We start from the raw sequence: 12,325 nt of genomic DNA, 5'->3' as shown, positions 1-12,325 counted from the left end.
ATTTATAGCTGGTTTTACTATGTACTATAAAAAGATAGAAAAACATTATAGACAGAAAACTAGACTCCAGTAAGTGGGAGAAATGCACTGGTAGACTCAGAATAATGAAGACTGGAGACTACAATAAACGGCATATAAATTTGAGTGTTATGGATTCTGTATATTCTTGAAGGAATGCTCTTGTGGGGAAAATATACAAGAGAAAAGAAGATCATTCCATGAGTAGGAAATAAGAGTTACAACCATGAATAACACGTTTTCTCTGGATCTCCTTCATATTTACTAGTCCACAAAACAATTTACCTAACAATTACAGGCCAATAATGGTCTTAAATATTTTAACTGTTATAGTCATCCCGGCAAATTCTTCACTTCTGTAAGATAAATGGTTGTTTCTTTGTACTCATAAGTAAAATATAATGGAAACTTCAGATACATTTTTAAGTATTATAATGCATTTCTTTTGATTCTCTAGGTTATATTTCTTTTCTCTTTCTTTCCTCCCTTCTGTTTCTTACTCTAGATTGCACTACTGAAGAAAGGTCAGTTAGTGTAGTTTAACCAGGTTGTAATTCTGATGATAGATTTTTTTCTGTTTATGAAAACAGATATAGCATGGAAATATTAGCCTGGGGTGGTTTTTTTTTCCCTCCTCTTTTTGTCAGAGGTATAATAAATTATTTATGCAAATATTTATTGTATATTTATGTTTTCTCACACATAACAGAGTAAAATAGTTCGTGTGCTGAACCTTTGGCAAAAAAATGGAGTATTCAAAATTGAAATCATTCAACCGCTTTTGGACATGGCAGCAGGAACCAGTAATGCCGCCCCAGTAACAGAAAATGTTACTAATAATGAAGGTATGGCAGATGTATCTGTGAGCTTAGAAGATGGTATAATTTTTTGTGCATGAAGTGTTTGGAGTCTGTTTATAGTGATGGAAGTTTTCTATAAGAAGGAAACTTGAGTTTACATCTTAGAAGGTATAGTTTTCTTCCCATAATTCTTATTTCTAATAAAAGTATTCAGTGCTTGTTACCGTATAGGCTGTATTACCATAATCTGTATTTTTTACTCTATGTTAAACTGAATGCAGTATTATTTTAGTAAAGAAGCTTAATGGAGATTGAAAGGAACATTTATGAGTTAAAGTTTACCGAGTGCTTAATGATATTTTCTTTTTTAGGTTCACCTCCACCTCCAGTTAAAGTTTCTTCTGAACCCTCACAAGCCACTACAAACTCCATACCAACTGTACCACAGTTGCCCAGCTCTGATGCTTTTGCTGCTGTGGCCCAACTGTTTCAGACAACTCAAGGTCAACAGGTAAACTGCCTATCCAAAGATTAAATTGTTTGCAGTTAGGTACTGTTGTCAGTTCTTATTTTTCATTCCTAGTTAATGAGCACATTGTGGGGAGGAAATATTTCTACTTTTCAAATAGAAAGGCCTTTACTAGGAAGGGAAGGGATACTACGTAGGGATAATAGGGGAAATGTGGGAAACAAGGGAACAGCATACTGAGAAATAGCAGTACCCCTTTGGAGAGAACTGCAGAACCGCTGAGTGGTGGTATTGTTGCTCACAATTCTAGCATTTCCAGATTTCAAAATTATTTGGATTGGTGGAGATGATTTTTTTTACACTTTTTTAGAAAACATATTTACCTTGTTCACAATTCAGTGTATTTTCTCTTTTCTCTGACCATCATTTTCTACTGTTGGGGTATCAGCATACATTTTTAACCTTAAGTGACACATCTTATATCCCTGATACATTCATTCACAATAAACGTAACCATTATTAAAAGGTTGGTTCCTTTTTCCAGTTTACTCTGTGCCTATGCTATTTTGAGTCACCATTAAGGTTTTTTTTTAGTAAATTAACTTTTGATACTGTGATTATACTTTATTATGTGGTTTATCAGTCTTCCCATTCTTTAAGCTTCAGCAGATCCTTCAGACTTTTCAACAGCCTCCAAAACCACAGTCTCCCGCCATTGACAATGCTGTGATGGCTCAGGTTCAGGCTATCACAGCTCAGTTAAAGACAGCTCCTACACAACCACCTGAACAAAAAGCTGCTTTCCCCCAACCTGAACAAAAAACTGCATTTGACAAGGTATGCTTCTCTCACATAACCCACCCCATTGTTTACATCACTCAACTTGGAATGTGGAAGTTACCCCTTCTCTAGCTTCTCTGGCTTGTTCATTTTGTTGTTTTGTAATTTGAGGGATTTTCCCCCTCGACATCAAAACATTGATTATTATTCCTGGTTAAAAATCTAATATATACTCATTGCACAATTTTCAATATAAAGGAAAAGTAAACAGTGTAAAGGAAAGTAAACAGGGGAACATTCACCATTAACCCCCATACGTGAAGGTAACTACTGTAACATTTTGCTGTGTATCTTTTCAGAATTAATTTCCTGGATATATGCTTTTCTTTTTTGGTCATTATATATGTGTGTGCATATATAAAAGTGTGTGTTTTTAGTATATATATACACATATATATACATACACACTGTTTTTAACTTGCTTGTTTTGATATTAATCCTCTTGTCTCTTTGTTGTTGTTAAGGTTAATAGATGTAAATCTACACATTTACTGAGTGCTTGTTAGGAGTATTCCATTACATAGAGACATCACAATTTAGCCATTCCCCTATTGATAGACATTTAAGTTGCTTTCTGTTTTCTGCTGTTAAAGACATTAGTTACCATATCTATAATATGAGGGTTTGGGTTGGTTGAGTGTCTTCCAACTTCTCTGTTGGGCCTTCATTATGTTTAAGGAGCTGCCACTAAGGATATAGATGTGCTGGATATGCCTAGCTTAGAGCTTCCTGTTGAAATGTTAGCCCAGACAACTCCACTCTTGTCTGTTTATGTCATGTCTATTTACTGGATTTATGACTATATACAGTTTCATCTCATTTTACAAGTTGCAGTGCAAAAACCACAAAAGTTTGAAAATCCTAGAACGAAGTATCTTTCAATCATCTCTAAAATTTTTGATTCTTTCTAACATTCTAAGATACAAAACTTTATTGCTGGTAGTCCAAATTAAGAATCCATATGATAATTACTGCTTGTTATTCTAGTACAAAAGAAGTACATGCTTTTAGGGAAAAAATTGCAAATAATACAGAAAGTTCTAAAGTAGAAAGGGAAATCAGTTCCACTCTGCTTTGAACAGAGTTGTGTATGTTCCCATCCATATGTGAACATAAATTGTTATGTATTGTGGTTTTGTTTTTTAGTCTTCTGTGTTGTGTTGTGATTAGGAAAACTCTCTGAACTTGTATTAAAAATTCTCTTTCTTCTAGTAGTTTTATATTTTTGTTTTTCATGTTTGTCTCAAGCTATCGAGAACCTATTTTAGAATATGGTTCAAGATAGTTAAATCTTTGTTTTGGAAATAGCCAATTCTCACAATTTTTGTCATACATTTAATTCCCATTTGTTTCTGTGTCTGTCTTTGGACACTGTTCTGTCCCACTAATATCTTTGTTTATTTCTGCAACATAACAGTTTAAACACTTGCAACTTGTATTTCATTTCTAGATGTGTTCTCTGCCCTTACTCTTTTTCAGGCATTCTTTGGCTATTCTTGGGCATATGTGTTAGGGTTCTCCAGAGAAGCAGAACCAGTTATACACAGAGACACACAAAGGGGAGAAAGGGAGGGATTTTCTTTAAGGAATTGGCCCACACAGTTGTTGAGGCTGGCAAATTTGAAATTTGTAGGTCAGAGTGGCAGGCTGGAAATTCAGGTAAGAGTTAATGCTGCAGTCTTGAGTCTGAATTCTGCAAGGCAAGGTTTTCATGTTGCTGTCTTGAGAATGCCTTTTTTGGGAAACCTAAACCTAAGTCCTTGCTCTTAAGGCCTTTGATTGGTTGAGGCACAGCCACATTATAGAGTGTATTTCTTTATTCATAGGCTCCTAATTTAAATGTTAATCACTTTTTTTTCCCTTGCTGCACCATGCAGCTTATGGGACCTTAGTACCCAACTAGGGATTGAACCCAGGCCCTGAGAACACGGAGTCCTAACCACTGGACCGCCAGGGAATTCCCAATGTTTTCTTTGTTTTGTTTTGTTTTGTTTGTTTGTTTTTGGCCATGCACATGTGGTTTGTGGGGATCCCCGACCACGGATTGAACCTGGGCCCATGGCAGTGAAAGGGCAGGTCCCAACCATTGGACCACCAGGGAATAATTCCCTGTTAATCACATTTTTAAAATACCTTCACAGCAACATCTATATTAATTCTCCCGTTGCAGAGCACAGGCTCCGGACACGCAGGCTCAGTGGCCATGGCTCACAGGCCCAGCCGCTCCGCGGCACGTGGGATCTTCCCGGTCCGGGGCACCAGCAGGCGGACTCTCAACCACTGCGCCACCAGGGAAGCCCTATATTAATCTTTGACCAAACAACTGGGCACCATAACCTGGCCAAGTTAACACATATAATTGATCATCACAGCATACTTTACCAGATGAACTTTAGCATAAATTTTTATGAATTTATAGGTTAATTTAACAAGTACTGATAATTTCTTACACAGAATCTCAATTTATTAGATTTTTAATATGTCATACATTTCTTGTGTCATTTATTCTTAGATGTTTACTCATTTTTCATGTTTAGTGTTTCATAACACTTTTGTTTAGTTAATAATGCCATGCAGGAAAACTACTGATTTTTATTTTATGTTGTAAATTATCATGGTATTAGAAGCTTAGTTTTCTAGTTGTTCTCTTAGATTTTCTAGGCTACTAAATTTGACTTTTCCCATTCAACATCTAGGCCTGTTTCTTTTTCTTTTCTTACTGTTCTGGTGGCTAGGACTTCCAAAAAAGAAATGTTGAGTAATAGCAGTGCTACTGACATGCTTGTTTTGTTGTTAATTTGAATTACAACTAATTCCTGTAGTGTTTTATCTTAAGTGGGTTGGCCAATGTTTGTTAGTTATATTAAGTTTAGAAAAAGGAATTCTGTGCTTTTCCTTTGACTGTAAAGGTCTATTTTAAGCTAGTCAGACAGCTGACTGGGAACAGTTTTTCTATTTTGGCTGCTTCATAGATCTTCAGTTTCCTAAAAAGCAACAGAAATGTCTTTAGATAGTAGAGATCTCAGTTTAATTTTTTAATTGCTTCAAATCTTCTCCCAAGCAATAGGTATAAATCGTAAAACTTTAAGGAACATGTATATATGCGATAAACTGCAAAGATCATAGGCTTTGTGGTTTTTTTGTAGACAGTTTAGACCCAGGTTTTAATTTTGGCTCCCGTCATTGACTCTATCTTGATGTTGAGTTAGTATTCACTGTGTACCACTGTAAAAGAGCTATGGCAGTACCTATATTTTTTTATTGCCATGAGGGTTAAGTAAGCTAACGTGCGTAAAGCAGCAAGGTGCCTGGGCCATGTTAGATCGCTCTGTTATAAGAACTTTTAGTCACGTGGCCTAGAATTATGAAGAAAGAAACAGAAGTGTTGTCCAAGAAGGGGACTTCCTTTCCTAATTTAAAAATCTGTTGTCCAATAAAGTAGAACCAGAATTTCCAGGCAGAACTATCACAGAACAATACAAATTTAGGAATTTGAGGTTGGAAATCCATGAGCAGGAAGGGCACAGCCTGAGAGAAATGACAGCCTTGTTGGATGCCAGAGACTGAGGGCTTTGAGGTAGAAAAGACCATTGTCCACATCCTAATTGTACATGTATTAACTGTACAGTCTTGGTCATGTTTCTTAATTACCCGAGCCTTAGTCTCCTTGTCTGTAAGAAGAAGAAGCTATATCTACGTTGCATGTTTCTTTTGATGATGAAATATTGTGTATAATCTATCAAAACACAGTAGTGGTTGCATTACTTTCATTCCTTCTTTTCTGAGTAAATGTAACCATATTTTTAAACGGCTCTTCTTCTAGACACGTGATCCTGTGAAGTGCACTGATTGGTTTTTTTGATTTTTTGTTTTTTTTTTAATGAAAGTTTCTGGTAATCTAAGGTGGGTTGTGAAGTTTTAAGAAAGAAGCAAGTGCACAGGTAGACTTTGCAGCCCTGTCTGTGCCATTCTCTTTTTTATTTTTCATATTCTCGATCAAGCGGCATATGGACATTTTTCTGTAGGCATTTATAATGATTGGATAAGATGGTCTTTCTTTCTGTACATTTTACAAAGCCGACTGAAAATGTGTACCCATTTTCATATGTGCAAAGTTCCAAAAGTTTTTAGTCTAGGAAAATGAATGGGTAAAATCTTTCTATCACTAAATTAGTTATAAAATCATATAGAAAATAGTCAAAAAGAAAACACTGTACTTAGAATTGGGGAAGAAAAACAGAATTTTTTAAAGTGTCTTTTCAAAATGGCATTTGTGTAAAAATTGTCTGTGAACTAGGGTCCTAAGAGGCATGTGGGAAGGTAAAATTGTACATGACAGCATTGCGGGATTATAGATGGTGGTAAATACCTGTTTTTATAAAGTTTTTTGTTCAGTGAATCACAGTCTGAATTTTAAAATGGAAAATTGACATACACACCTATTCCAGAAGCTACTTGATAGATTTGATTACGATGATGAGCCGGAAGCTGTGGAAGAATCGAAGAAGGAAGATGCTGCCGCTGCTGCCGCCGCCGCCGCCGCCGCCGCTGCTGCGACCGCCGCTGCCGCCGCCACCACAGCACCTGCTGCTGCTGTTGCGCCCCCTGCATCTGCTGCTGCTGTACCTTCTGTTGCTGCGACTGCTGCTTCTCCTCCACAGGCACCCTTGTGAGTTGCTTTCTTTTGATTCCTCAGCAGATAGAGATTTGGTAGTCATTATAAGGCATAATGCAAGTAACACTTAATAACGAAATCATTTTTCATATAGTCTTTTAAAATTCTTTTTTTAAATTGTGGTATTTGGAGTTTTCTTCTGAATGGAGAGGAGATCCTGTCAGATTTACAATAAAAAATGACTTTTGGGGAAAATGCTGTGTTTAAGTTAATACAGGCAAATATATGATTCAGTAAAGTGTTGATTATTAATAACTCCTGAACAGCATTCTTTAAGTTTCTGTAGTATAAATGTGGCTAAGATTCATGTGTTTTCGAATGGGTGAAAAGACTACTCATCTTTTTTAGTGGATTTCCTGGAGATGGCATGCAGCAACCAGCATATACCCAGCACCAAAACATGGATCAGTTTCAACCTCGAATGATGGCAATACAGCAGGATCCAGTGCACCATCAGGTAGAGGCATTTTTCTTATAGCTGAGTTTTAATAACTGAAGATCTATTCATTAGAGCATATGGGTTGCACTTCCCAGACCACTGTTACTTAGCTGTGTGCATGGCTAAATACTATAGCTACAGTAAAAGCTGTTGAGTACATAACTGATTTGAGTTGCTTTTGCTTTAATTAAAACAAGGATGCTAAACATTACATGCTGATAATTTAATAGGCATTTTTGTTTAAATAATTTAGAGAGAGATTGTGGTTCTGTTTCAGGGAACTGGCCTGTTTAGTTATACAGCTATTTCCCTTGTGAGAAGCCTTTTTTTCTTTTTTTTTTTTTTTGCGGTACGCGGGCCTCTCACCGTTGTGGCCTCTCCTGTTGCGGATCACAGGCTCCGGACATGCAGGCTCAGCGGCCATGGCTCACGGGCCCAGCTGCTCCGCGGCATGTGGGATCCTCCCGCACCGGGGCACGAACCCGTCTCCCCTGCATTGGCAGGCGGACTCTCAACCACTGCGCCACCAGGGAAGCCCAGTAAAGTATTTTTTAATTAAAGTATATATGTTGGTTTTTTTAGACATAATGCTATTGCACACTTAATAAACTACAGTATAGTGTAAACATAACTTTTACATGCTCTGGAAAACCAAAAAATTCATGTGACTTGCTTTATTGCGATATTCGCTTTATTACAGTGGCCTGGAATCGAATCTGAGATGTGCCTGTATTTGGTCATATGAAATTGGTATTGTGATTTTAATGACTTGCTGAGGAATGAAGTTTGAAAAATATTTTATAAGCCTGTTTAAAATACAAAGAAGGCCTATGAACTTATTTCCAGATGTTTAACAATTGCTGAAAGTTTATTAATAATTTAGAAAGAATATTTTGTGATACTATAATGGCATTACAATTATACTTTTAATTCTATTAGCGTTGGAATGTCACATGTAGAAAATTGTTACATTGTGGCATAATTACTCTCTTTATTATGATATTTGAAACCCTAAATATCAAACCCTAAGTATTATGTATTCAACCCTAGGCATGTTGGTTGAAACTCCCCTTGGCGTAAAATGTTTAAAATATACCTAGAAGTCAATTCTTCTAGCCACTTTTCCTGCCCCCAAAGCTTAATTGCCTTTAAAGTTGAAGAGAGACAGTTTGCGATAGAGAGTACCTTTGAGTTTAAGTTCAGTCTGTCACATTGCTTCCTCATATAAATGAAGTTATGTTTTTAAATTATAAAACCAGATCATGTATTCATAATTTTAAAACGAGTTGTAGGATTTTTACCCTGTATTCTTGGATATATAACAATTCTTTGAATAAAGATTGTACCAATAGGAATTGTCAGTCATGGTTCCTTGATCAAGGTTTTTTTTTTTTTAATTACTTAAAGTCTGCTTGTACAATTTTTTTAAAAAACAAAAGGTTCCACTTCCTCCTAATGGACAGATGCCAGGATTTGGCCTTCTTCCTACACCTCCATTTCCTCCCATGGCTCAGTCTGTGATTCCTCCAACTCCACCCGTGCAGCAGCCTTTCCAAACTTCCTTTCAGGCACAAAGTGAACCACTTACACAAAAGGCACATCAGGTAAAACTTCATTCTCAGATTGTTGATTATCTGTATGGTTCCCTTGATTTATAAATAGATTGCTGCCTGTTGGCTTGTTATCTTCCATTTTGAATATGAAGAAAGACTATTACTTCAGGCACAGATTTGCCCTCTCTGTGAGCGAAGTTTTTCATTTGGAAAGTGGACATAATAATACTACAAATTTCCATACAGTTTGTGAGGATTGAGATAGAGTATAGAATGTTTAAACAGTGCCTAATTCACTGCTTTAGGTGATGGTTGGTAAACACAGTATGTAACTTTTACGAAATAATTTCCAGAAGTAGATCAGTATTTCTTCTAATCTTGTAAACCATATAAAAAAAACTTTTCCCACTCATGGCCAGTCATTATTAAACTAGTAATTTGGTCTCAAGTAACCAAAAGAGAACTTTCAGGGCAAGAGATTTGTAATTTAGCATTTTTTAGATTTTTGTCCCGTTTTTTTCTATTTATAATTGCCACTTTCTCTTTTAATGATGGGTTTTGTGTTTTGTTTTTCTTTTTAAAGGAAATGGAAGTAGAACAACCTTGTATTCAAGAGGTTAAGCGGCACATGTCCGATAACAGAAAGTCAAGATCTAGATCAGCATCCAGGTAGTTTATAGAAAATGTTAATCCAAATCTGTATGTTTTAGGAGCGATAGAATTTAAAATCTAGTTGGATTGTTTTCAGATGCCCAGGACTAATAAAATAACACTTGGTATGTTTGTATGCATGTGTGGATTGGGGGTAGGAGAAGTATTAATTTTAAAAAACTAAGTCATCTTAACCCACATATTTTCCCTTTGAGTTGCTTTAATGCCTATTTACAGATATACATGGAATCATAAGATTTATGTATTCAGAGTTCTTTTACCAATTTATCAACCCAAAAAAGTGGAAAGAGAATAAGTAATACTGTAATCGGATTACATGTTTTAATTCCCACAGAAAAGACTTTACTGAGAAGATAGAGAATAGTAGTCAGTATATCTCAATGATGACATTAGCTTCTTCACTATAAAGATGTCATTTAGTATAGTACCAGAGGTACCAAAGATGGGAGGTACTTTTATAAGTTAGCATCTTTATTTATCTCATTTATAATATATTTGTGCTTTCTAACTTTGAGCATATTAAAAATCTTTAAAATGAATTCCCTGCTGTCAAATTCTTACATACCCAAACATTAAATTACCTAGTTGTATTTTTTCTTTTTCAGATTAACACGTGCTTACATTTTCTTTTTTACCTCCATGTGTTAATCCATTCTCCCTCGTTCTGAAAATATTAGGTCACCAAAAAGGAGACGATCTCGATCTGGTTCTAGAACTCGAAGGTCTCGTCATCGACGTTCTCGATCTCGGTCCAGAGATAGACGCCGACATTCTCCTAGATCTCGATCCCAAGAAAGAAGGGATCGGGAAAAAGAAAGAGAGCGCCGACAAAAAGGCCTTCCTCAAATCAAACCAGAAACTGCTAGTGGTACGTGAACGTTTATATTCAAATTTCCTGCATTTTTTTCATGTCATGAGTTTAAAATGTTTTATAACTGTTAGCAGAATACCACTTTATGAGGTCTTACTCATTTGTGCTTTGGCATATACCCTTGGATTTGCCTTTGTACATTAAGCCAGCTGTAAAGCAGCAATGAGGAGCGAACCAAACTAACGATGAGGAAGTGTGTCTTGAATCGAATGTATGATACAGAGTCATTAACTAGTTCTCCTACACATGGTGGAAAGGTGGGGTTTTTTCCCCCTAGAATAACTAGTGCCCTCTTTTATAAAGATTTATGATTTACAGAATGTACTAGCTTACATTATCTCCTAAATTTCATGATGTGTTTAGAATATGTTTAATAAGGTGTGCTAGACATATTCTTGATACAACTCTAGCTATTAATGAAATTTTAATTTATAGTATAACTAGGGCATATATAAAACTTCTGACTCTGCAAGGCTTATTACCGAGGACACAACATGAAACAAAACTCATATACACTCGACAGTTGGAAAGGAACAGCTACATGCAGTGAACAAAAGCACTGAATTGGTTGGTGATCAAGATAGTTGGGATCAAGTCTTAGCTCTTGTGTTCACTTGCCAAGGGCGATCTTGGGCAAAATACTGCTTCTCTGGCCCTAGTTTACGTAGATGAAATCTTCAGATGTGTCTTCAAAAAGACCAATTTTTTTTTACCAACTCATAGGTGTACCTTTCACTATCCTGGTTCCATTTCTGGAAGTACTACCACAACTTTCTAGAATTTTTTAAATGTATATGGGGTTTTCTACTTAAACTTGTGGTATCTTAATGTAACTCATGCATATCTTCTTTAATGATTTTTTTCATGTAAAGTACAGTGCTGTTCATTATTGAATGTGTATATTTTTATGATTATAATTTTATTTTAAGTTTGTAGTACTACACTCTGGGTGGGACAGCTGGACAAAAGGACTACTCAGCAGGATGTTGCCAGTCTCTTAGAAGAGTTTGGTCCAATTGAATCAATTAATGTGAGTATTTATTAAATCACTTAATGACAGTAGATAGATGTGACTAATGTTACTCTATGAAATTAAGGACTTGAAACCTAAGTTAAAATTTTCCCATGTTTGTAGAAGATGTGGCTAGCGTTCAGGTGTTCTGAGTTCATGTTTAGCATTTAACTACATTTCTTGGGTCACCAAGTTTAATCTAAAACCTTTTTCTAAAAAGTTTTTCTAAAAAAGTCTTTATATAACAAAGCTTGGGAACTGTAGATTTGTCGATAATTGGAAGTTGAGACCAAACTGGAACCACCAATTTAACAAATTAATTTAATCTCCAGTTATAGAACTCTGGCTCTGGAGGGTGCAGGGGGTTTGAATTGGGCTTGTTGGAACTGATTACGTAGTATTGTATCTTGTTGCTTTTTTATTTTTTTGTTACTATATTTTATAATATTAAAATCTTTTGGAGCAGATGATTCCTCCCAGAGGTTGTGCCTATATTGTTATGGTTCATAGGCAAGATGCTAACCGTGCCCTGCAGAAACTGAGCCGAGGAAACTATAAAGTGAACCAGAAATCCATAAAGGTACTGTTTTATAGTTTATAATTCATTCCTTTTAAAACCTAATATATAATATTATGTGACTTTTTAAAAAAAACTGTAATTTTGGACACGGGGCATTATCTGTGCATCTTTTTTTAAAGAGGTTATCTCCTAAGAGTTAAAATAAAATTTTAAATGTTAGGTGCATGGTAGAATTTTGTCTTTTTTTTTAAAGGTAGGTAAGTTCATCAAGGTATTTACTTGGCGCTTTAAATATAATGTCATTTTGTAAAATACTTTGTCATTCAGAAAATTTTGTATTCTTCACATTTTAAAGTTTGCCATCTCATCTTAGAACTATGAAAAATACTCACTGAAGATAGAGGAAAAGATATAGGTACATGGGTATTACTCTGAGGGGCCAGAGTCAGTGTTTCC

At 35.7% G+C, this 12,325-nt stretch overlaps 1 protein-coding gene across 3 annotated transcripts in view; it reads left to right on the top strand.

Annotated features, from left to right (window-relative positions):
* SCAF4 (SR-related CTD associated factor 4) overlaps positions 1-12,325 on the top strand; it is a 57,094-nt gene that overhangs the window by 24,237 nt on the left and 20,532 nt on the right. For 2 of the 3 annotated variants that reach the window (XM_079922053.1, XM_079922051.1), the window contains exons 5-14: positions 728-863; positions 1,190-1,329; positions 1,948-2,124; positions 6,576-6,796; positions 7,151-7,259; positions 8,681-8,845; positions 9,378-9,463; positions 10,144-10,334; positions 11,267-11,367; positions 11,816-11,929. In XM_079922053.1, the coding sequence (XP_079778179.1) occupies positions 728-863; positions 1,190-1,329; positions 1,948-2,124; positions 6,576-6,796; positions 7,151-7,259; positions 8,681-8,845; positions 9,378-9,463; positions 10,144-10,334; positions 11,267-11,367; positions 11,816-11,929 (1,440 nt within the window). The remainder of the gene's footprint in view (positions 1-727; positions 864-1,189; positions 1,330-1,947; positions 2,125-6,575; positions 6,797-7,150; positions 7,260-8,680; positions 8,846-9,377; positions 9,464-10,143; positions 10,335-11,266; positions 11,368-11,815; positions 11,930-12,325) is intronic. The other variant, XM_079922052.1, reaches the window with a different exon arrangement.

This window comes from Stenella coeruleoalba (assembly GCF_951394435.1).
Source record: "Stenella coeruleoalba genome assembly, chromosome: 5".
In the NCBI taxonomy this organism is placed as follows: Eukaryota; Metazoa; Chordata; class Mammalia; order Artiodactyla; family Delphinidae; genus Stenella; species Stenella coeruleoalba.
This window is presented reverse-complemented; position numbering and strand designations above follow the sequence as displayed.